This window comes from Syngnathus scovelli, chromosome 6 (genome assembly GCF_024217435.2).
Source record: "Syngnathus scovelli strain Florida chromosome 6, RoL_Ssco_1.2, whole genome shotgun sequence".
Taxonomy (NCBI): domain Eukaryota; kingdom Metazoa; phylum Chordata; class Actinopteri; order Syngnathiformes; family Syngnathidae; genus Syngnathus; species Syngnathus scovelli.
In genome coordinates, this window is record NC_090852.1 from 14787787 (window position 1) to 14813903 (window position 26117).

Below are 26117 nucleotides of genomic sequence, written 5' to 3' on the forward strand. Positions count from 1 at the left end.
CTAGTAACAAACGACAGAAAAACACCTAACCAGATAAATAAAACCAGAACCTCTATGGATGCGTAATTACGTTCGTTTTATTTGCTGCCTGTGTTTGGTCCATATTTTCGGGATTGTGATTATAATGAAGGAATTCCATTGTTTTAACCTCGGATCCTTCCATTTTTCTATATAAACGCAACTGGTTTTCATTCTAATCAAACGCCTTGAGAGAATTGTGGAGGATGTAGAAGGCGAAAGTAAAAGAGGAGGTGGTGGAGGAGTATGCAGCCTTCGGCGTACAGTCAAGCGCAAAAGACACAAGAAGAAGGCTCATCCGCTCGCCTCCCCATACCCGATTGACGTCAGTCCAGTATCACATGAACCGGCTGCGACCAATCGGCGCGGCGCTGCTGGAGAGAGCTGGCTCATTTACAGCAAGATAGGTAGGGGGGAAAATACGGAATAAAAGGGAACCAAGCCAGTGAGCCTGTAATGAGCACAAAATCCCAGGGAGGAAGCGAGACCCGCCGCAATTGGAGCTTTCTTTGCTTTTCGTGCTACTCTCCCCGTCTTTCTCTCGCTGGATTATTCGTTTTGGCTCGGCGGCGGAGCGAATGGATAAGGCCATGGCCCTCGCATATTGAATCGCTCATTGGCAGCGGGAGGGGAGTCGAGACGCGCACCGCGGACACATTTCATGGAGCATTGTGTGGGGAGGAAAATGGTGGATTGTTTACAGTGTCTCGTCAAAACCTTACCCTGTGTGGATATCCTGTCATAAAAGTGCTCGACGGCTCATCTAGCGCCCGTCTCGGCCTCGTCTCCTTCCAGTAATTAGTCGTGTTCGAGCACCACTCGGTAGGTAGGTACCCCCTCCCCCAGCTCGATCAGACACTGCTCATTTTTCATATACATGTAGGTAGGTGTCTTGTGTTGGAGACTTGTGCCAAGCGAACGCGCTCCGCGTTTTAGGGAAGAAAAAAAAAAAAGGTTGGATTTCTGGATTATGGATTTCAACAGCGCCGGCGGAGGCAACGAACTGCACAACAACCAGTTTTATCAGTGCGAGGAAAGCAAGCCTTTATTGGGGGACATGTCGGAGGGGAATAATAACGCCAAAGTTGCCGCGGGGCCGTGCAAGAGGAGCCTGCAACATTGCAGCAGCAGCGGAATGCGCTACAAGCTGCTCCACGAAGGAGACATCCAGGTGTGCGTGGTCAAACACCCTCGCACCTTCCTCAGCAAGATCCTCACCTCCAAGTTCCTGCGCAGATGGGAGCCGCATCACCTCACGCTCGCGGACAGCAGCCTGACCTCCGCCACCGTGAGAATCTTCCTTTTCTAACCCCGAGTGTGCGTGTGTCATTTGAAAATGCTGCGTCTCGCATTCCACGGGCAGCGTTGGTGTTTGTCTTTTCTTGTCTGGACGCAGCAGCAGACGAACGCCAAGATTGTGCACAATCTGTTTGACGCAGTTGGCGAGAAAGCAGCGTGTCAGCATGTTGATAGCACTGACATTGTGTTTGACAGGAGCTCACTTTCTTAGTTAGACACACCTTGCCCATACCTGGAGCTCGGGGGGATTTTGCTTTTCACGCCTGGGGGGTCCACGATACAATTCGAGGCCTTCGTCTTGGCAATCTTTGAACATCATTTCAATATTCCTTTATGGCCCACAGTGTAGATGACTGTCTGGCACACCTCCTCACACTTCTATGGTTGGAGGTTCAAATCAGGGTTTGAATGTTGCTCTGGCCTTTCTTGTGTGTTTGCAGATTTTCTTAGGATTCATTAGCTTCATTCCATATTTAAAAACGGGTTTTATTTTAATTGTGTTTGGCTGTATTTGCTCTGCAATTGGCTGTTGATTAGGTTAGGTCCAAAGTCAACTCGGAAGTCCATCTCCCCACCCACCGTGGCACTGATTGGCAGTAACGAAATTAGATGGATGGCTTCATGCTTCCTTCATATCCAACAACCTAACTTAAACGTACGTCCGACAGAGTGGGGTTTTAGTAACAGCTTGTGATGAGATACAAATGATATGTGAACGTAGCTATTCAAGTCTGTAATTCAGTTTCATACCATATATCTTGTTGAGGGAAATCAAAGCCTGTGCCACACTGACTAGGGACCGTCATATCAATATTAAAATACAGTCTGTGTCCATGAAAGTATTATTATTATTTTTGCAAGTAACTTTAACACCATGTCTGGACATAAACACTGTGCCTGAATACAGGAAAATTGTGTTTAGAGACAAAATAGATTTGAAATCTACTTGGCCACCATTTGTCCTCGTAAGTGTTGCTCGAAGCCTATCCCAGTTAACTTTGGGCCGGGGTACACCCGGAAATGATCACCAATTGCAGGGTACATACATAATAGGGCTTGCATCAAAATTGGGGTGTCTACCCACCCAATAAAAAATCTGATTGCCCTCTGTGGATTAATCACGCTTTTGCAACATGTAAAGCGGCATTATCTTGTGCAGTGTCTTCCACTTTTCTTGGTATACGGAAAACAGTGCGAAAATGATTCATCTTATCTCGTCTTTTCTTCAAGAGGAGTCAAACTCGCCAGTTGCTTTTTTAGCTACTGTAATTTCTGGACTATATGACACACCTTAATACAATCCGCACCAGCTAAAATTTGGGGAAAATCCTATTGTGTTTGTATACATCAGCCGGATTGGACTATAAGCAGCAGGTGTTTTAATGTTTAATTTCCATATGTAAAAGAATATGCACAGATGATACAATATTGTCATAATCATGAAAAATCCATATATAAACCGCACTAGACTATAAGGCGTTGTGCAAAAAGTAGCGTTTTATAATTCGGAAAATACGGTAGTTCCCCTCATGTTAGGGGAAGCGGTGGATGTCAGCAGGGATACGCTTTAAACTCACTAAAATCATCCGGATAATTGAAATATAGTTATTTGTTAAAATCCATTAATTCACCAGTTGCAGTTCATAGACAAATAATCACACTCACGTTCTAATATGGGCAATAGAGGCTGGGTTTACACTGCAGGTCCAAGTTCCAATCCCAATTCAATCCATATTCCTAGTTCTTTTCATTCAACTTCTGCATTTTCATGTATAGATGTCTGCTTTTTCTCTTATGTAATGAAACCTATTTAACAAAAAAAAAAAAAAGAAAGTGCAGTCTGAATAACCGAACAGTATTTTGGAACGTTCTGTTCAGAAACTCAGCACATTATTGCGGTGCTCCATTACTTTTTTCAAGTTCTTAGGAATCTTTGTTGTCAGAACAAAAGAAACATGTTGATTCAAATATTTTGATCTTGTGACATAAACATTTGTTTTTGCGCTTTATCAGTTTCACTGTCGGGAAGAAACCGTGAACTGTCAAAATGACAATTTTACAGAATTCAAAAAAAAACATCAGCTTGTTTGAGTTCCCAAGCACTTCTTCATTCAAGTTGTATCATACCTTATATTGCTTTTGCACAAACCCAAAATCTAATATGCTAAAAAAATGATGCTGGCATCCATCAAAACAGGAGAAATCCAAGTACCTTCACTCACGCCTCACTCACACCGGAGTTTGCCAAATAATGTCCCAAAAGCGTATCAATGTGAATGAAAGGATGGCTATTGTTTACAAATAGCTCTCTTTTACTCTCTTTTTATCGCGTGAACTCAACTCTTCAGCGTGCACCCCCACTCTTCCCACGTGATCTTGTGGTCTCGTGGGCGGAGATACCCGGAGACACAATGCAGTTGATCGCCGCCGGTGTGAGTTGCAGTGCGTTCCGCGGAGACACCGCGCCGCAGCTGTTCGGCGCCCAGTGTGAGCGAGGCGTGAGCGGAGTCCCCGCCCGAGGCACCGGTCTCTTCGGTTGGAGCTCCATTCTGTAACTTTTTGTACGTTCACGTCTGTCTGTCCGTCCATCCATCCATCCATCCATCCATCCATCCATCCATCCATCCATCCATCCATCCATCCATCCATCCATCCATCCATCCATCCATCCATCCATCCATCCATCCATCCATCCATCCATCCATCCATCCCTCCCTCCGTCCCCCCCGTACATAAATACATACCTCATCCCAACTTCTTACCCTCACGAGTATCGCAGGCGGAGCCTATTCTAGCAGACTATTCCAGCCAATCACATGAGACACATAATTATATTTAGCTTAATTTTCCTATTTTTTAAAATTCTGTCTGGAACATTACAGCTGGACTGTGCAGAGGAGTAAATAGGACCAAAATCAAAACATGATTAAATATATAACCCACCATAGCTGGACTTTAGCGAGCTGTGGCCATTTGTATTCCAACTATTAACTATTATTATGACTGTGCTGATTTCTGGTAGAAAGTAACAAGCGGAAATTACGTATATCTGCGTCATGACATCGTCCGTGCGTTGCCATTTTAATCCGGATTTTTTTAAATGTAGCGAATAGCTCTGCCTGTTGAGGCATGCAAACGAGTTCTTCTGATTGTTTCAGACTTACGAATTGTGACGTTAGCCCAAATATTGTAGTAGTCATTTATATATAAAAAAAACAAGGAAGCTTTCAGATGTTCTTCTTTTTTTTTCAAATCCAGCTAGACCCCAAACCAGGCATGGTGTTTGTGTGAAAGTTGTCCATGTGAAAAGATTGTCAAGTCTGCCATCAAAAAACAAATGCGCATCACATTTACGTAAGAGTGATAGAGCGAGCGCACGCTTCCTGTGTTGCGAGGGGCTCACAAAAGGCTTGAGATGAAAGGAAACAGGGTGCGGCACAAGCCTAAGGGGCTCATAGTAGGAACATTACTATTTAACTTTTACAAAGCCATCACAGAGATATTTTCATTTCATCACTTTGTCAGTTAATCATAAGAATAGAGTACTTTTCAGGCTCCTTGCAAATGTTTATCCACATTTATGTGGTTTGTTTTCGGTTAAATGTCTACCCCACATAATTGACAATAGGAGAATTGCATTTGACTACCTTGAGTCTCAATAGTGGTTGTACAATATAACTCAGTGTCGTCATAATGCACTTAACTACACAAAACAGGTTAAAAAAACATGGTGGTACCTTTCTGACAAAACTGCAAATGCCACGAATTCAGGCTTTGTTTGCTGTAATAATAGAAAAATGAAATAGCTTGTGAAATCCTGGAGCGACTAAATGAGCATTTTTAAATGTCAAAAAAAAAAAGAAAAAGAAGCATGTGACGTCTATCTATTCCCTCCGAATCAGTTTGTTACACATTTTATAAACATAACACACCACGCCCAAAAAAAACACAAGTTGCAAATAAACGAAGACTACAAAAGTCACAATTAAGTAAATTTAATATTTTTTCCCCAAAATCCTTACTATTGATCAGACCACACAATTAATAGCCAAGTATTAAAAATGGCTTTCTTTCTTTGATGAATGTTAATGGTTAAACAAATTTGCTATTTTTGGGGTGTCTTGAAAAGTGACTATTTGGAAGAACAAAGTTTCTGCTTGACGCCAGTGATATGTTTTGATACAGTTCCTTCATTAGATGTAATAAGTGTGCAGTTTAACGGGACAGTACACTGGTGCAGTGAAGATTTTTTTCCTTGGGGTGGTAGGGTGCGATCGATACACCACTTTTCTCCCCAGTGATCGCCTGTCTGGTCACATATCCCTCGACTTTATCCACTTCTGACATGTCGGTTTTTGTTTTGGTAGTCTTTCGAGTGCTTATCACTTCTTTTGTCCAGCTTGCTGTCACTTATTGTCTACCATTTTTTTGCATTTACTCAAAGGAGCGATATGTTTTCCATACTAGTGCCAGTACTTAATGAAAAAAATATGTAAATACCAGCATCAAACTCGGATAATTATAGACCGATTGTATATTATCTAAAGTTCTAGAGTGTATTTTATTAGGTAAACACCAAGAATATATAACAACTTCTGAAAACCAGTTTGTGTTTAAAAATGAACACGGTACTGATTTATGTGCTTACCAGAAGTTGGGTATAAATAGAAGGGGCACAACACTATTTTTGTACTTTTTCGATGCAGCTAAAAAGTTTGACTGTATCAGTGGTCCTCTTTAATTTGTATTTGGGTGAATTGTCATTGACTTGACTTGACTTGACTTGACTTGACTTGACTTGACTTGACTTGAAACTGAGTGGGGTTCACTAGATACACTAAGAGTTGCACTTTTGTGTGCCCAGTTCTATGGGTTACGCTTTTTGACTGTCTTGTTTGTGATTTTTTTTTTTTGTTTAGTTTTTTTTTTTTTTTCTTGGACATAGAGTCTGTCAATAATGTAGCACTGTTCTGCCAAAGCAGCTTTGTTTACGTTTGGCACACCGCATTGTGTTATGCGTGACGGCAACATCCGGAGCTCTATACAACTAAATGCTCCATTAACATCCAAATGAGGTCATTCAGGACAGTGAGTAAAAGACTTCCATTAGGGCTGAATGATTTTTATTTAAATGTAGTCCCCTTATAATATAAATTGTAATGTGCGGTACATTTCATGCCCTTTTTATTATGTATTTTTAAACAAACACACACCATTATTAATTAAACGTGATTAAAATAAACAACATCAGCTCAAACTTAAGTATTTACTATACGGTAAATCAGTAAGAAATCACACAAACTAAAGTGTAGTTATCAAAAATAATGCAAACAAAAATGTGGCTTTACCTGTTCGACATATGAAACATGATACGTAAAATTTGGACTGCACTTCTTAAGCGCTGAACTTTTCATCTAGAGTCTGAATGAATGATCTAGAATAAGTGTAAGTAAAGTAAGAATACACTTGCTTAAATGAAATAAAATATTCCAAAATAGATCAACTCCAGCAGGCATTATGAGCGGCGATCGAGTAACATCATTTTGTCTGTCTTTGGTTTCATTCATGAAATTGGACGGGATGAAAAAAGTGAATTTCCAGGAGCAGATTATGACTTCTTTACCAGTTTTGTTTTGCACGTTTCCTTAGTTGTCTGAAATTGCATTTAAAAAAAAAAAACTTTTAATTGACAGTGATTATTTGAATTATCTAAATGTCATGATGTACGAAAATCTATGAACTTGTGAATGTTTTCACTCGTGTTGTTTTGACTCATCCTCTTATTTAGCTAGTTGCATTACTTCTTCATCTGGTCGAATGTTTAAAATTACACTGCGGCTTTAAATGTGGATTTTGAAACTGCCTCGAATTTTCTCACACGAGCGAGTCAAGAACTGAACATTGTTGGCATAAATCTCTCATGGCAGAACCAACCATAGCAAACCTCAAGCCGCAGTAAACAAACTTGCCGCTCAGAAGGCTGTTTTTACGTGTTTGGGTACTGTCGCTTGTCAGTCGTCAACGTGTTTTTTTTTTCCATGTTCATGATCAACAATTTAGTTCCTCATCTAATGCAGAAGTAACATTCGCTTAAATGGCACATGGACGTCGTACGAGGGAGACCAGCATGTAATCAACTGTCCCTAAACATATCATATAACATGTCATGAGCATGTCTGATCAACGTGTGTATCACAGAGAGGGACCAATCAATTTGAAAGAGTGACACGTAGGAATATTTGTATATATAAAAACAAGGTAGCCAAGGTGTGGAATCGTAATGGTTGCTTGCGAACAGGAACAGGAAGAACTTTACCCGTGAGGATGATTGTGGTTTTCCGTGTGTGTGTGTGCTGCAAACACAGTGGCTGCAGAACTGCTTGTGTGTTTTATGTATCAATACATGTGACATTCTGTATAACCTTTGACCAAAGAAAACAGAAGTATATAAATGGAGTACTATAACAAAACAATATTAAAGTGATGGAGTTGTCTGGTAGTAATCTCGTCGGGCGAATGGATAGTCTGTTAAGAGAAATTTAAAAGAAATACCATGCATAATATGCACCAGTGTATAATACATCTCCATAAAATCAACGTTGAAAAGTATTCTTTTTCTCTTTACCCTGATTTCTTGGTTTCCATTATTATCATTTGGTTGCATTTGTGCATGTTTTTAATGCTCCCATAACACAGTCTCATTAAGCATTATAAAATGGTTGAAAGTTGCCCTCTTTTTTAAACATTTAGACAGTCTAAGTGGTTTCAACGTACCCTCTTTTTCACTACTTTGGTCAAGCTCCTCCATCTGCACTTCTGTTTTGAAGAGAGTGCCAGGAGGGAGTGCAGAGCCAGATTTTTTTTTTTTTTTAACATATGGATAACTTGCACATAATTAAACCGTGTTCAACAAATATGTTATTTGATTATTTATTTAACAGACTTAGCGGAAAGGAATGTAAACCAACATTTGGAGCAATACTACATTGTCCTAAAGGACATATGTGATCGTTCATTTCTCTTGACTGCTGTACTCCTGTAACGTGTATGTACACGAACGTAAAACAGGAAGTAGTATCGCCTGAAAACGGCCTTCAAAATAAAGCACCCTACCTCAAATCAAAGCACGGCTGAATAACATAACACACTTACTGTAAATATGTTTTTAGAAGAGCTTTTATTATCATAACAATGTTTTAGGTAGAAGTGTATATACTTTAAATATGTTTTTAGAAGTCTTTTATTATTATAACATTTTTTCTACAACACTAAATATGTTTTTAGAACTCTTATTATTAAAACAATCTTTTTATAAAAAGGCAGAAGTGTACGTACTGCTGGCGTGTGGGCAACGGATTAAGTCATTTTGATGCTATGTGAATTGGATATAAGCGTGATAAAGCAGCTAAAACAATCCCAGCTATGTGTAATACTAAATAATAATAAAAAAAAAAGCAGTCCTACAGATCAAACGGCCTGACTTCTTATTATCTGACGCCTTTATATTGGTCATGGAAATTCATCAAATCACTAGCACTAAGGCTAGTCATTTAGCTTTGTCCCATTAAAAAAAAAAAAAAAAAATACTTGGAAATGTATTTATGATAAAAAAAATTGGGGTCCATGATCAAACCTCTTTAGACAGTCACGTGGAATCGAAGCGAGTAAAAACGAGATGTAGGTAGAACTAGTAGTGTGCGAAAGCAGTGGTTTATGTTAATATTGTGGTATCCGCTTACAATGCTGAGTGAGACAGTTTCATACAGGGCCCAGACTATTTTGATTGTCTCAACCCGGAGGTTTGATCCCCAAGCATTGAGACCATGTCAAAGTGTCCTTGAGCAAAACAATGAACCCTGAGTTGCTCCTAATAGCATGTCACTTTTAGTACCCTGACTGCCAAGGTACTAGAAATAATATATTGCAGTTCCCGGTAGTATTGTACCTAGTTTAAATTTACACGATTGCAATTTTAAATCTTTTCAATAATCTGAGTGTTTGTCTATCACTATCCATGCAAACTCTTCTTCCTGGCACAGAACAGAAGCAGCATAGTCATAGGTCCCAAGAGTCAATTTAACTCTTCTTCAGTTGTGTCTCTTATCTGGCTTCCTCTATGACCCCAGTTCCTCTTTCCTTTGTACTAGCTATGCGTCCTGACTTTGTCATTTAGTTCATAGCACATATTACCTCTGTTTAGTATTGTAAACTACAACCAAAGAAAACTGCAAGAAAAAAAGAAGTGTATTCGAGGAAGGCTTTGACTTGGGTTAGCTTTGACTTGTGCTGTGCAGGAATTACATGGATGATTAAATAAGGGTGGGACTTAAATGCATCAATTTTAATTTCTTCACAAAAAAAAAAAAAGGCATTTAAAAATGTATTATTTCAATGGCACTTTTTGTTCTGCACTCCAGGCCATGTGAAAATACATATACGTAAGTAAGAGACATTGTTTTTCCAAAAATGGTTAAAGATACACATTCCAAGGTCGAGCTACAGTGATGATAACACATTAGTAATCATAAGTTATTGAGGGATTGTTTTCTTACTTAATCACTTCAGTGCCATTGTGCTTATATGTGTTTTTTTTTTTCCCCCATCTTGGTCGATTTTTCTCTGGAAACAAACAAAAGAATACATCCGTCTCCATCTTGTTTCTATGGAAACGCATGGGAAAGAGGAGCAGGCAGCAAGATTATGTTGCCTTTTCTTCTTTGATGGAAAGCCAGAGATTTAGAAAAATGGAAGGAAAACAAAAGCTTTCTCTTGAAGACAAAGGTGGAAGAAAAGACAGCGTTTTCAAGGTTGAGATCTAGAATCGAAGGAGAAGTAGGCAAACCTCAATGGGTTATCAAAAAATCGAAACCCCATCTGCTGTCTTATTCCACAATCCATCTCCTTGTTGACGACCGAGCACGTCATATATTATCTTACAATTTTAATATTCCACTTCCTTGAGAGAGCGACAGAGAGAGAAAGACCGAGTTCACCTGTTGGATGGCGATGCACATTTATTGTCGTATGTATAGTAGCACATGCTGAAGGGTTTTCCGAGTGTGTGTGTGTGTGTGTGGCCGTGTTCTGACTTCCTGCAGACATTACATGAAAGACAAGCTGCTTGTTCTTTGCTTGTGTGTAGTTTCACCATTCAAAGTAGGACTGGTGCAAATAAAGAGAACCACCTGTCTACCTGACACTGGTGGTATGTCAGGCCAACAAAAAAAAGACACTGGTTGCTTTTTCCAAATGGGCTTGTGTTGACTGGAGTTTAAGTTTGTGTGTGTGTGTGTGTGTGTGTTTGTACGTGCTAGAGGAGGTCAGAGACGGGATTGTTTAGAGAAGAAACATGGAGGCAGTGGAGTGATACCAGATACCATAGAGGTCTGTAATAAAAATAAAAAAAATGCCGGTGGTGATGTTCACATTATCATACAATCAGAATTATGTAATATTTTTTGCCTAACAGTACTTTTTGCCCAATACAACATACATCCCTTTTTGGGGATGTTTTAAACTGGCTCACGTGGAGTCAAAGTTTTGTGTGTACAGTTTGTTCAATGTGACCATGCTTGAAGTTCTTCTTCCCCAGATATGATTTTGCTTGCAGTAGATTTAGCATCATCACAGTTGACGAAGACAAATCCGTATCGTGATGTTTTGGTTTTTGTCTATTATTTGATTTTCTTTTTGTGTTCCAGATGACAGCCAGTAAACATAAATACTACATGGTCCGTCCAGCTCAAGTGTCTTTTTCTTTTTTCTTGTCCACAGCCCACTGGTTACATGGAGACTTCATTGTCCTACAGCTCCATAGAGGACTTGCAGCTGCTGTCATGGGACAATGCACCAAAGTACTGTGTCCAGCTCAGCTTCCCTGGTGGCACAGTCCTGCTGCAGGTAAAACTTGTCGTTAGAATGTTTAAGGGATTTGTTCGCATTTGTAAGGTTAGTTTGCAAACCAGAATTATTGATTACGATTTGAAGACCAAAAAGTCTTCTATAAACAGTGAAACCTCTGTTAACCACAATCTGTTCCATGACGTCAGCTGACCTACAATTGTTTGTTTCAGATTGAAACTGTCTATGTAAATTAACTTTTAGAAATTACGCCGTGTTTCAAAGGGAGTTTATGGAAAATTTACTTTTTCTTTGTTTACAAATACTGTAGTTGGCCCACCCTTCAAATGTGAAATTAAGTCAATCTTTTGTTATCTCCATTTTTGAAAATTTGTGATACCGATACCAATTATTCATGGGTAAGGAGGCCGATAAGTGATCTTTTAACACAATATTCATTTGCAGTTAAAAAGAGAAATTTGGCATACGTTTTTTGATGTACCCGACACATTTTAATGCGAAAAGGGCATATGTTAATTAAATAACAGCAATTCAGATATACGTCATTTCTTTCTGTTTTTTTTTTTAATTATATGTCTATTCTAAAATAAGACCAAAAAATGAAAAGTTACAAAATAAAAACTGTAGGGACTCCCAAGGGTCAGCACCTCTTATAAATGTGATTCAATGAAAATTTCAACAAATAGTTCCCTGAAGTTTTATGAAGTAAATATACTAAAAAGTTCAAAAACTAAGTGCAGAAACTCGCATGCACGCGCACACACGAACACAAGTAAAAAGTCTAATTTTAAAGGTAGGTCCTTTTTAACAATGACACTCTTTAGACACAAAGTTACCTGCAGCAAAGAAGAAATAATGACTTTAAGGAATAATGTGGGCCAGAGTCTTTAATAAATCTAACATACATTTCTCGATTACCCAAAGAACCTTTCTCGTTTGTCGGTTCGTTATTTCTGACTATGATGTGATAAATGATGTGTCTTTGATTTTGTGTGCTCCTGCAGGCTGCTAACAGCTACTTAAGGGACCAGTGGTTTCATTCCTTACAGTGGAAGGTAAGCGGCTAAATGTTAAATATCTTGGTATCCATTGTTGCGTTTTGTTCAAGATGTCCGTCGTTGAGCAAGGAAAACAAAGATGTGGTTCTTTATTTGCAAGATCTTGGGTCGGAGTACACCATGCACTTCAGCAGATAAAACAACAACCTCATAGTTCCGGTCAGAAGGCTTTATAGTATCCACAAGCAGGAAAAGGGAGGGGAGAAGAAATAAAAACATACCCTCATAAGGCAGACATTTGTTCTGTTATCGCCTGAATGTTTTGTTATCTACTGAATGTTTTGTATCTATGTGTCATGACGTTAATGAGCTGTGCCTTATGTGTAATGGAAAAGTTACCAAGCTGTGTGTGCTGGCAGTGTTTTTGATTGAATAACTATGTGTCTATAAATTATTAAGGGTATTTACACATCGATTGACATGATAAAATATATAAATTAATAGGAATGTGTACACATTGATTGACATGATGAGTAAAAAAAAGTATGAAAAGTATATAGGTTTGTGTAAAGTAACAAAAATATGCTCTCTCTTCACCATATTTCCAAAGACGTGACTTTCAGGCAGCAAAATAATCATTCGTCTCGACTTTTTCCTATTTTTTTTTTCTGAGATGAAATCATGTGTACACGTCTTGCCTCTTGTTTCTAACAAGAAAAGTGCACGCACATTGTGTAGTATTTAGAAAAGATCTTTGGTGTGACCTTCGACCAAATCTTAAATTCTGCGTTACATTTTTAAATTTCTGCTCTGATCTGTTATACATGTTCATTCTACAAATGTATTTGAGCATCTGTATGTTAAAAAAAATTGCAAAAACAAAATGGCCGCCCCTGAGATTTTAATTATAATAAATTATATAGATATAGTAAAGTTATAAAGTTGGCAAGTAGAAGCAATGAATGACCCCCCCATGTTTTGCAATACATTTAAATGCAAAACAATTTTTTATGTGATTATTCAATTAATTGATGCCCAATTCTTAAAAGATTGCACAGTAACAACTGTACATATGTGGAGAATAACAAACCAAAAATAAAGACCTTGATGTTTCTCAATGGTGGTGGTGGTGGTTTGTAGTGTTAATCCACAAATGCTTTTTTGTATAACTTATTTTCCATGTAGAAAAAGATCTACAAATACCGTAAGGTGCTGAACAATCCAAGCCGCTGGGATGTCGTGCTGAAGGAGATTAGAGCGCTCGTGGACATGGCTCTGACCTCACCGCTGCAGGACGAGTCCATCCATCAGGCCCCTCTACATATCATCTCTACTTTGCTGGCTGAGGTAGCAGAACACATACACAATGATATGTAAAAGACCAAGGGCCTCCTCTTTTACCATCTTTTAAAATCTTTTTCGTCTTTATTTCAAATGATTGTGGAACGGAAACAACTGCTGCAGGTGTTGAGAGGCATAATGCACTCTTTCTTTCTTTCTTTCTTTCTTTCTTTCTTTCTTTCTTTCTTTCTTTCTTTCTTTCTTTCTTTCTTTCTTTCTGTCTGTCTGTCTGTCTGTCTGTCTGTCTGTCTGTCTGTCTGTCTGTCTCTCTGTCTCTCTGTCTCTGTCTCTGTCTCTGTCTCTGTCTCTGTCTGTCATTTTACTCTCTGACATTTTTAATTTCTGTCATTCATTTATATCTTTCTTGTCCTCTTTTCGCCCTCAGAACTCTAATCTCAGCACACAGGATCACGAGAACATCATTGTGGTAAGAGTGGTCACACATTAACATATTCTATTTTATGGGTGTTTATGAGTGTTTGTCTGATTTAGTTTGCTTCAGTAGAACTATATAATTATATATAAAAGTGATGACACTGACTGTAATGAGTTGACATTTTTTGATGATCTGGTGGCATCTGAGCACACTTAGCTTGTAATGTGTGTGTGCGTGCGTGCGTGCGTTATCACGTTAGCACGTCCGCCTCACAGTTAGGAGGGTGCCGGTTCGATTCCACCTCTGACCCTCCCTGTGGAGTTTGGATGTTCTCCCCGTGCCTGCGTGGGTTTTCTCCGGCTCTCCGGTTGCCTCCCGCATCCCAAAAAATATATATAAATTTTGTAATTTTAACGCTGACTTGGTGTATCTATTTCCCTGGTCCTCTTTCGAATATTGTTTTTACCTGTGTCTGGGTTTGTGTCTGTATTTACAGGCAATTGCACCGCTTCTAGAAAACAACCACCCGCCCCCAGATCTTTGTGAGTTCTTCTGTAAGGTGAGGTGATGAGTTATCCTGGAGCTGTTAATGCATTGAACACACAGTAGTGTTTTATTATTAGACATTACTGCCCAATCTGATGTGTCATATCTACTTTCCGTTGGGATAACCTTCTCATTATTTGGCGCTATATAAATTAAAATGTACCTGACTTTTTCACAGCATTGTCGCGAGCGACCCCGTTCCATGGTTGTTATTGAAGTATTCACTCCTGTGGTCCAGAGAATCCTCAAACACAACATGGTGAGAAATTATTCTTTCAGAAGATTCTTGCAGGAATGAATGTGATGAGTTTTGATACACTCACTGTCCGGTCCTAATAGATTTTATTCAGTCAGAATGCTCAAGGTTTTGTGTTTGTGTGGATTTTGCAGGATTTTTTGCAGGAATGAATGTGATGAGTTTCTATGCACTCACTGTCTGGTCCTAATAGATTTTATTCAGTCAGAATGCTCAAGGTTTTGTGTTTGTGTTAATTTTGCAGGATTTTGGGAAGTGCCCTCGACTTCGCCTCTTCACTCAGGAGTACATCCTGGCCCTGAATGAACTGAATGCAGGAATGGAAGTTGTCAAGAAGTTTGTTCACAGGTTAGAAATATTTTAGTCACTAAATTCAAGGCTGACCGCCGACTTTATGGAACTTGGGTCAAGTTGACTTACCTGGTATTCAGTATAAATAACAGAATGTTGATTCAAATCATGGATCGGAATTAAAATGACTGACTTAGCACATAAGGCTTGAAAAATCTATTGCAGAGTTGATCTGGTGAATTTCACCTTAAAAACGATTTATTCCCGATGGTTTTTTTTTTAACTTTACAAATTATTTTATTTTAGCCTACTAACCTCTCTTTTTCAGGATAGTTCATGGTAAAATGTCACTTAAAGATTGCATCATGCAGTAAATAAAATGGGTTTTAGAATGGCGTCAGTTTGAGCAATTCGGAATTCAATCATTGTCACAGAAAGGAATGTCTTTTAGAGCTTCCAGTGCATTCATCTGATTTTTAAATTTGAATACATGACAATGTGTCACACCTATACTGTGTTGCAGCATGCACGGGCCAACAGGTCAGTGTCCTCACCCACGTGTCCTGCCAAACCTGGTCGCCGTATGCCTTGCAGCCATTTACTCATGTTACGAGGAATTCATTAACAGGTTAGTCAGACGTGCGCATACACAGTTACTTTCCATCTTTACTGCTCTTAACTCTTTTTATGGATCTGGCTTTCGAGTTGTTAAAATATGCTAATCCTGAAGGTCAGCATCATAAAAGATAACCTCCAGCTCACACTTTCCTCAATTTCCTTATAGTACTTTAAGACAACACAATTCATGGAAATAAAAAATAATATATATTTTCTTGTTGCACATACACTCAATGATATAATGTAATTAATATGATTATAATATAATTTCCCTTCAATTTATAACCCTCTTCACTTGCACTGACTTTTTTTTTTATATATGACGTATGAGCTGTCTACAATCCTCCAGTATAGCTGACAATTACCTGTTTACAATGACCTGCACTATTTAACACGCACAGTATCACTCAAATCAATTCAGCCACATATTGGTTGTGTCTGTTTGTAGATGTTTTTTTTTTTTTAATAAACCAGGCCCAATGTTCCATGAGTCATTGCAAAGACTAAGATACACCTCATAGGATGTAATCGCACAATTAGCGTCATCAATGTTGCCGTTGTCAACATCATTTACCCTAGAGGAAAACACATCTTTGTTTATTTTCTTTTCTTTTCCGAAACACCAACCCTCCAAGGTACAGTTCTTAAGGTACCTCGTCCCCTGACTCAATGCTCTCATCTTTTCAGATTTGTTGTTAAAGGGGAAGTCAACCCTCATGTTTCCTTTGTAATATGTTCTGTGCAGCCCAACAAGTTGAAAGGCAGCGTTTAGTTTGTGGAGTATGTATTAAACAGACAAAAATCCACGTTTTTATCCATCCCAGGTGGTGGCCATTTTGTCACTTGCTGTCGACTGAAAATGACATCACAATTACCAGGTCTCTGGTCACAATATTAATCAGAATGCTGTTTTTTAGACTAGTGGGAGTAGATACATTATTGTAAAGACAATTTTGGGGTGTTGTCCTCCTTCAATTTGTATGCATTTGTTCATTGTTTGAGGTTAAGCCCTGTCAACGTTTCTTTTTTCTCTGCCGCCATTCACTCTCCAGTCGAGACAACTCTCCAAGTCTGAAGGAGATCAGAAATGGCTGTCAGCAGCAGAATGACCGCAAACCTCCGATGCCTCTTCGCCTGCTGCGCCCAGAGCCTCCAACGCCACCTTCAACCACCCTGCTCCCCCTCTCCTCCAACCCCAGTCCTCCTCAGCCACCTCCTCCTGCTCCCCCAAACCCTCCACCATCAATTCCCATATGTTCCCCAACACCGAGCCTGCCTCTCTCGCCTCCTCCGTCTGTCGTCAACTCCAGCGAGATCCTGGTGGAGTTAGAGCGCAACAACAACTCCGCCAACACAAAGCGGAAGTCCGAGCACGACAGTGAACCCAACCTCATCGACTGTCTACTGGTCAGCCCGGCTGTCAACACTCTGTCCATCCAGCTGCCTGCGCAGGCGGACCGTGTGCTTGGCTGTTTTGCTCTCATCCTCAAGATGCTGTGAGTCTTTCAAAACTGATCAGTTAATCATTTATCACATTGTCCAATGGTATAATAGCTGTTATAGTAAATGATCTCGGACCTTATATAACGCCAGGTCAGATTAATAGCTGGAAAATATCTCGTGTTAGATCATATTTTTTTATGTTTGACTTTGGTATGTGAACTTTTTTTTATAGATAATAATTTTTACCTCTTACATGCACAACACAGTGGAGAGAGAAAGTGGTACCGCTAAATCTTTAGTTGTTTTCTTTCCTGTGATTTTACAACTAAACATCCAATTCGGCTAGAAGACAAATACGAACAGACACAATCAACTCTTTGTTTCCAACTCTTTCGATGTGAGGGTCACGTGCGTGCTGGAGCCTAACCCAGCAGTCTTTGGGCGGTAGGCAGGGTAAACCCTGAACTGGTCGCCAGTATAAAAGTATAGAACTGTAGTAAATGTAGAATGTGCATTAATTTTAAACTCTAAAAAAACATTTTTTTTTTTTTTTTTTTTTTTGCGGGGATAATTACAACCAGAATTGGACAGACTTACTTTCACTGAACAGCAATATTTTATTTTTAAACTCATACCTTCTGAATGTCACATTGTTTTGCAAAGATGGCGTTTTTTTGGGGGTACAGCTCTTGTCTATTCGTGTACATACAGTAAAATAAATACTCAACTATACAGGGTCATTTCTACTCAACGAAGGTGACATATTGGTATGACTGAAGTCACCGAGTGAAAATTATTCAAGCAGTGCTGAATGTGATCGCACAGTGTGAAAGTGGAGCTTGTGACTTTCTTTGAAGGTGGAGGTCTTGTAACCACATATGTAGACTAGGCTTCATCATTTGTTAACTAAAAAGAACCCGGTGTTACTTCACTCCCAGTAAAGTGATACATCTTCTGTCAAGTCAGCACTGTGGATTTGCGTCATCTCGGCAGCTCATGTTCAACCGCACCTTTTGTCCTGGATTCGACGTTCAGCATCCAACCCCCAGAATTTACGTATTTTACCTTTGTTCCTCTAATGACTCTCTCTGTGTGTGACAGGTCGGATTATGACGACTGGAGACCTGCGTTGGCCAGTCTGTTGCAGCCCATCCCTTTTCCAAAAGAGTGAGTTGTCACACTCATTAAAATTGAATCATCATCATATTATTGCCATACTGCATTTATCTCAATGCTGTACTACATTTTTATGGTTATTGTTGTGTCGCAATTACAACTTCATTAACTGATCACTGAAAATTCAGACCTTTTAAATGTGGCAAAAATACAGCGAGAAGAGAGGTTTTTAAATTTGCATTTCAGAGAAATTTGGTTTTCAAAATCTGGAACACTTAAAGAGAATTGCATTTTTTGTTTTTAAATCAAACAGCTAGGCTTTATAAATGCCCTCACTATCTCAAGATAACACATAATGGAAAACACCATTAATGGGCTTGGCCCTGATAGTCACTTTGTTATAACCCTTTACGCAACAGATCCTCATAGGCAGATATTCTTTATTCTCTGTGAAAATAAATAATATTACAGTAGTAACTGTTAGTGTTTGCATGCCTATTATACTGCCCCCCAGTGGCCAAGGAGGACACACCAGAAGGAGCAACATTATGTTAGCCCATCAATTGTGTTCAGAAGCATGTTTTAAGTAACTGCTGGATCAATATATTTTCTTGAGGTTTTAAAAAATAAAGCTCTTGTAAAAAAATGTATAAGTATATACAAATAAATATACTGGTCAAAATAGCCCTTTGAGTAACTCATATTAAGCTTTACAAAATGTTTGTGACAAGAACAAAGAATTCAATACGATTCATCCCAAAATAACTAAGAATCGTTAGGAACCAGAACGGAAATCGGAACCATAATCGTCCAAACCCTCCTCAAAGTGCCAAAGTACTAAACTGCAACTTCTACAAAAATAAATCTAAAAATGTGTGCACAACCTTGGAAAACATCCCTCTCGTTAAAACAAATATGTGACGCAATACTTCATGAAATAAAAGTTACGATTTTTAGTGGTTAACAATTCAACATCATAAAACAAGACCTTTTAGTTCCAATTCATTAACCTCAGCCCAATCATAATTATAGACCGTACGCAACAACATAAATCAAGTTCATAATACTTTGCTGGATGTACCTTGGAAAGTTGAGACCATCGTTTCCTTTGGGAAGTTGAATGCTGACGTGGGTTGTAGTCTCTCAGGCCTCTTGTCCTGGGGGTTGTGAACTGAAGAGTTCACGCCTCGTTCCCCAGGGATCCTGTTATAATATGCTTGAAGCCACCCTAAGCGACTTCAAGGATGTAGCTCCTGAGGTGTCAGATTGACAGGTTCATTAAGCAGTTGAGATGAGATGAGATGACTTGTTATCCGTCACACTGGGACTCATCTGCATCATCGTTGCCTTGTCGATGGCTTTTGATGTCATGAGGAAATCAACAATACTCCTCAGTAACGATTAGGATACGATTAGTCAATCACTACACACAGGTTGAGGCTTTGATTCCGGTTCCGGTCTTCCTGTGTGGAGTTTGCATGTTCTCCCCGTGCCTGCGTGGGTTTCCTCCAGCTGGGATAGGTTCCAGTTTCGTGACCCTTGTGAGGAAAAGCGCTTTAGAGATTGAATGGATGGATTTCATAAAGGACTGCAGTTTCAATGCATTGCGCATCTTGGGTACAAGATGTGCGTTTGACATTTTGTGTTTGAAGGCTGATGTATTGTGATTCACGAACGTACGAAGATATTGATGAATCATACATTATGTGCTGACGCACGGTTAGTGAATAGGGCCTATTGTTCCTGCCTCGCTAGTTCATTTCTCGTTCAGTTCCCGAGATCATCACAAATGACTGTACATGATGTCATTTTCTTTTATTAGTCACAATAATGCAACCACGAAGAAAGTTTTCTGTGCACAATATTAAGTAAATAAGCTTAAACACACACACAATAGAGGTGAAAGTGGTATTTGTTTTGTTGTAAAACTTCTCTTGACACTCTAGCAGGCTACAAAAAATGGTTATCATCAGCAACCACTTATTCGCTCAAACCAAATGATGACGTAAATGTACGCGAAACAATTCCAAATATTCAACAATGCTTCCATGAAGACACTTACATGTCATTTTTCTTCTTCCCCCCAGGGCCCTTGCACATGCCAAATTCACAAAGTAAGTATCATATATAACCCGAGTGGATATAAAAATATTGACTTTAATCCAGTTTACCAACTTTATTGTTTATCCCCCGTCTGAATAGGGAACTGAAATATGTTATTCAGAGGTTTGCCGAGGATCCCAGGCAGGAGGTGAGACTTTGTTCAACCCAGTGTCAAGCCCCTCAATGATCCAGAGAACACTCCTGAACTACTTCCTTGTACCTTAGGTCCATTCCTGTCTACTCAGCGTGCGTTCAGGAAAAGATGGCTGGTTTCAGCTCTATAGTCCTGGAGGGGTGGCCTGTGATGATGATGGAGAACTTTTTGCCAGTATGGTGGGTCTCCATACCCTCAAAAACGTCATCGACTACATCTACAACTATCCCATCACTCTTCCTCAATACCAGGTTCATATCCTGATGGGCTCCTGTTACAAGACTAAGAAGTTCCTCTTCTCTTTGGCTGAGAACAAGCTCGGTCCCTGCATGCTATTGGCCTTGCGTGGGAACCAGACGATGGTGGAGGTATGTTAATGTTTATGTTTAATTCTAATGCAATTCTCTTAGTCTGGTTAAATATATAAAGTATTCACACTCTACATGATTAGGCTTTGGTCAAGATTTGTTTGTTGAGGGCAACCCAACAGTTTAACAGTTTGTCCATGGTGGCGGTCTGCCCTCGTGTCATCTAGTTGAAACGTTGAATTGTGTGTGGCCAGATTTTGTGTCTGATGTTGGAGTACAACATCATCGAGAACAAGGACACCCAGCTGCAAATCATCTCTACCCTGGAGAGCACCCAGGTGGGCCTCCGCATGTACGAACAGCTCTGTGACCGACAGCGGGAACTCAAAGAACTGGTGAGTGTCTATTGCCTATGCATTTAAAGACACACATATCAAAGTATTTTTTAAGATATTCAAAAAAAGTCAACTCGGTGACTAACACTTTGTTTGGCTAAAGCTACTCGCACGCCATCTGCTGGCTGAAAATATTCTTGCAAGGTCATGTGTACTGACGCTATCTTTTTTCCCCCTCCCTGTCTCACAGCAAAGAAAAGGAGGCCCTACCCGCCTGACTCTCCCCTCCAAATCCACGGTTAGATAACACCGATGAGCTCCAACGTCTTTGCCACTCTGTCCTCATATATGCGTAAACCTCAATATATCGTTTTGCTGTGTTTTAGGATGCAGACTTGGCTCGCCTGTTGAGTTCAGGGTCTTTTGGGAACTTGGAGAATCTCAGCCTGGCCTTCACCAACGTCACCAGTGCCTGTGCCGAGCAGCTCATTAAGCTGCCTTCGCTCAAACAACTTAACTTGTGGTCCACTCAGGTACAAACCCACGCGCTCACATGGAACAATCAGAACTTCTCTATTGTTGTGATGAGCGAAATGTATCTGATAAATTTACATCTACCGTATTTTCCGCACTATAAGGCGCACCTAAAAACCTCCAATTTTCTCAAAAGCCGCCTTATAAATGGACCAATATTGAGCCACTACAGCAGGCGTGTCCAAATATATGGATTTATAAATGTACAAAGTTTTAAAATGGGCCATTCATTGAAGGTGCGCCTTATAATCCAGCGCGCCTTATAGTGCGGAAACTACGGTAAATTATTGAAGGCTTTCATTGCAAAATAATCACGTGACATTATTTCAGTAATTTCATTTCAATTCTGTAGCAATTCAGAAAATACTACAGACATTCAATAAAGTATGTACACATATTGAATGTTCTTTATCTCCACAGTTTGGGGATGCGGGGCTGCGGTTGTTGTCGGAGCACCTGGCTTGCCTTCAGGTGTTGAATCTGTGTGAGACGCCTGTCACTGATGCTGGATTATTGGCTCTCAGCTGTAAGAAAACACATAGATATACGCATGATACCGTTGTTCTAAGATTTCAATGAGAATATGTACGAATAGTACAAATAGTAACCATTCAACAAATTGTCTGCTTGTTTCAGCCATGAAGAGTTTGTGTAGTCTGAACATGAACAGCACCAAGCTTACAGCGGACACATATGAGGACCTCAAGGTAAAACAAGCCACAACACGAATAACGACAAAAGCTACGTTCACACCGCAGGTCACATCTGTTTTTTTTTTTTTTCCCCATATGCGACCTGTAGTTTGCTTTTAAGTCTCAATCCCGATTTTGTTTTCTTCAAATCTGACCTGGGCACACTTTCATATGTGATCCTAGATCAGATGAGTCAGATTTTTTTTGCAATTTTTTGCATTTTTTGCTGATCACTACCAGACATGGCTGAGAGCAAAGTGAGCAGGAGCATAGCGCTGGCCAATGATTAGAGCAGAAACATGCAGAAACATGCCTGTTGACAGGAACATGGCTGTTGTTAGCTTGTCAATATGTTTGTGCTCGCTTGAGGAGCAGAGTTTTTGTGCTCAGTGATGCATGATAAGTTTTGCAGTTTAAAATTTTTGAATTTTTTTAATCAAAGTTGAAGAAATGAAGGTCGGCTTGTAACGTCTTATGCGCTATACTCCCCACAGGCCAAACTGCCCAACCTGAAAGACGTGGATGTTCGGTACACAGAGGCTTGGTGATCGACCGCACCTTGTGTGGGAAAGCAGACTCTCACAAAAAAATCATAGCCACTCTGAAAACATTTTTTTTTTGTCACATCATCTGATATTTTCATCATTAGACCATGATGTCAGACAGCAATCATCAGGATCATCTTACTTTAATGTGTGTGTGAGTGGAGGATACAAACGACGCCATAACCAGGAAGGAAGGTTCCAATTTTCTCCGACAATGAAAGCTTTGTGGACTTTGTTGCTCCCCTCGCTACTACTAGTGGACCCTTTTTTTTTTTATGTGATCAGAGGTTGTTCAAGGACCTGCGATACTGTAACTCTCTCTATGTATATCCTCGTAATATGTTGTCACATATGTAATCTGTTTCTGAACCGGTCCAACTCTGATGTTCTGTGGCAGAGAGTGATAGCCACTCCCAACCTTCCGAAGGCTCTTTATCATTTTTTTAATGGCTCGTGTAGATCTCACGTGATGAAACGCTTACTGTACATTCCAGCTCTTCTCTGCCCTAATCCAGGATGTAGCTATTTAAGCGGACTTTTTCCTTTTAATCACATCAGCCCCCCCCCTTGCATTATCCAGATTGATTCCCGAGGCCTCCTTTTCCAAGACTTTGGTTGGGAACGGTGCTTGCCTTTGCGAGTTGTAAGACTGTGCCTGCTCCTCATTTACAAACATATTCAAAGGCAAGGTTTTTACCAACTGAAATATACAGTACATATTTTTCCAGGCATCTGCAATTTCATATACTGTGTGTTTATATGAAGATGAATGTCAGGAATTACAATTGACAAACAACTTGGAGTAGGAAAATTCAACCGTGATAGCAAAATATGTCCCTTTTTCAGTTTGTCAGTGTACATTCTGATTCGCTCTCATTTCTATTTAATAATAGGACTTTTGTGTAGCAGTAGCTTGGCAGTCTGGGACTGCCTGTTGTTTATAAGCCTCTTTTACTCTGTGGGATTTGATCCTGGCAGTTTAGATGTACACAGACTTTGTTCTTTTTAGTTGTTTTGAGAACTTGTTTTTGACACATGAAGCCAATATCGAGCGCGCCCGTACATGGATCTCTCCGTACTATGCCATGCTGGTCACATAGTTTATGTACACGTCTATACGAGAAACGTCACCAGCTAAGAGTTTGTATATTTTCATAAGCTCAGTCTTTTGGACCCTGTTGGAGACTGTTGGACACGGAGAAAGGACACTTGCCAAACAAATTTGTTTTTGTCTTGTTGTGTCAAGCCAACATGAGCTTCTTTCACTACACTGGTGCAGCAGATCTCATGGTGAGCTACCCGTGCAAAAGCACAGTCTGACCTCCCCTGTCAAGGTCATACTGAAAACTCGTTTCTGCTGTATTGAAATCGGTGGTGTTCGTAAGGTTATTTGTAAGCAAGATGTTGGGACACAATTCATGTAAATACTATTGAGGTGGGCTTTTAAGGACAATGACTTGGGCGAGGGGAGGTGTGTGGGGGGCGGGGGGCAACCTTTGGCCATAATTGTCCCTCGACATTCCCTCAAAGCGTTGCCTGTGTACTGTGGTAACATGACATTATGTGGTAATCGCCCTGGCTCACTGCAAGTCACCCTATTTTGTCTCATGTATGCGGCTTCACGTTGAGACAAAATAAGTCAAGTCTACCTTTTTTCAGTCCCTTTGGCTCCATCTATTTTCTTTGTACGTGCCACCTGCAGGCTGTTGAAAAAAGCAAGTTTCAGCAGAAAATACAATGCCGTCCTCTACTTACTTTACTATTTATTTGGTGAAATGCAGCTTTCTGTTTGGTCAGTAAATTTTGGCCCATCCGCATCCTCACTAACTTTCATATCCTGTATAATGTACATATAATTGTAAATAGTCTTTCTTTTCTTTCTTGTATTGGAATCATTTTTAAACCCTTCTTGCTTTTCTTTTCTGTTTTAATCATGGCTCTCCATCAGTGGGCCGGTGTTGCCTTCATTTAGCAATCTCTGCGGTTGTTTTGTTGTTTCACACAAAAGTGCACTGTAATCAAAATTGTCAAAGCATCATTTTTTTTATTTTAAGTTTCTGGCTTTACTGATTTAATGATAATTTTGTTGGTCATATTTTCAGGGTTGTTTTGCATGTATGTGTCTCGACGTCATCTGATATTTTCATTTTGGTTATTTTATATAAGTTTTGAAATCGTGATAAAGGGTTTGATCACTATCTGAGGCTGGGTACTGAACTAAAGTTATCAATTTTCCCCCCGTCATCCTTTCAAGCCATGACACATTTTGTCATGTACTGTAATTGTTATCATTATTTACAAAACCTAATGCAGTCCCATTATTTTATATATATATATATATATATATATATATATATATATAATATTTCTCCCACAAAATACTGTAACCTTTGTTACCTGACTATTTCAGGAGCGCCACATTAGCCAATATTGCAGTTCAACTGTTTTTTTTTGTTTTTATCTCTAGTTTGCTTTGGTTGCAAAAAAAAAATAGATAACCACTCTTGTGTTTGAAAACATACTGCTGTGGCTACATCTACTGGTTGCGTGATGAATTAATAAACTACAGCCAAAATCACGGTGGTCCCTGCTACTGTGTCAGTTTTATTTATTGTGGTTTTTGTCAATTTAAAAAGAATATTTTAATGATAATCAGTGAATTTTACAGGTTCTGGTTATTTGAATTAAGCCACGCTATTTATTTGTGTTTCAGATTGCTCCTCTTTCTCAGAAACACATCAAACAGCTTATTCTTTGTGGCCGAATAGAGGCTACTACTTTTTGCCTTGTTTGTAAATGTGGGGCAATCATTTTCTTCTTAAATGTTCACTTCCAATTATGTTCCTAAGAAATAAGATTTATTAAACTCCCAACAAACAGCAAGTTTGTACAATTTTGAAATGCTCTGCAGTTAGAAGTTTGGGTCATTCAATGTAAGGATCTTATTAGATTGGGCAAATCTCAGTTTTGAAATCTGACTGAAACCTGAAGAGATTTATTTTTTGTCATTCCTCCTTTGTATTTTTGGGGGGCAGCTGGAAAGAGTGGTCATCTTATTTTTTAGTTTTAGTCCTTCTCAGCATTGATCTGCTTACTGGGTTATTGTTATTACTTTTATTGTATTTATTATCATTATTATTATTGTTGTTATTATTATTATTACTGCTGCTACTATTCTGTGGCTGTAATAAAAAAAAATCTTCAACATGATGTAAAATAATTTTAAACAAAAATAAATTGTCTGTGAGTATGTTCTAGTTGTAAGTGTTCATTTTCTATTACA

The 26117-nt window shown here is 39.4% G+C and overlaps 1 protein-coding gene and 1 long non-coding RNA gene across 2 annotated transcripts; one reads left to right on the top strand and one right to left on the bottom strand.

Annotated features, from left to right (window-relative positions):
* Positions 1–322: 322 nt before the first annotated feature.
* Positions 323–26084, top strand: cmip (c-Maf inducing protein). Its single transcript, XM_049724261.1, has 21 exons — positions 323–1306; positions 11092–11217; positions 12183–12233; positions 13362–13523; positions 13903–13944; positions 14390–14452; positions 14618–14698; positions 14940–15043; positions 15510–15614; positions 16657–17100; positions 18149–18214; positions 20251–20277; positions 20366–20414; positions 20492–20599; positions 20672–20788; positions 20983–21123; positions 21314–21361; positions 21450–21596; positions 22018–22123; positions 22234–22304; positions 22784–26084. The coding sequence occupies exons 1-21, from the start codon at positions 989–991 to the stop codon at positions 22835–22837; spliced, it is 2430 nt and encodes an 809-aa protein (XP_049580218.1). The 5' UTR covers positions 323–988; the 3' UTR covers positions 22838–26084.
* LOC137840383 (uncharacterized) lies at positions 958–2048 on the bottom strand. The gene is made up of 2 exons (XR_011087000.1): positions 1521–2048; positions 958–1444 (listed from the first exon to the last, which is right to left on the bottom strand). It is a non-coding gene; the product is annotated as an uncharacterized lncRNA (long non-coding RNA).
* Positions 26085–26117: the final 33 nt, after the last annotated feature.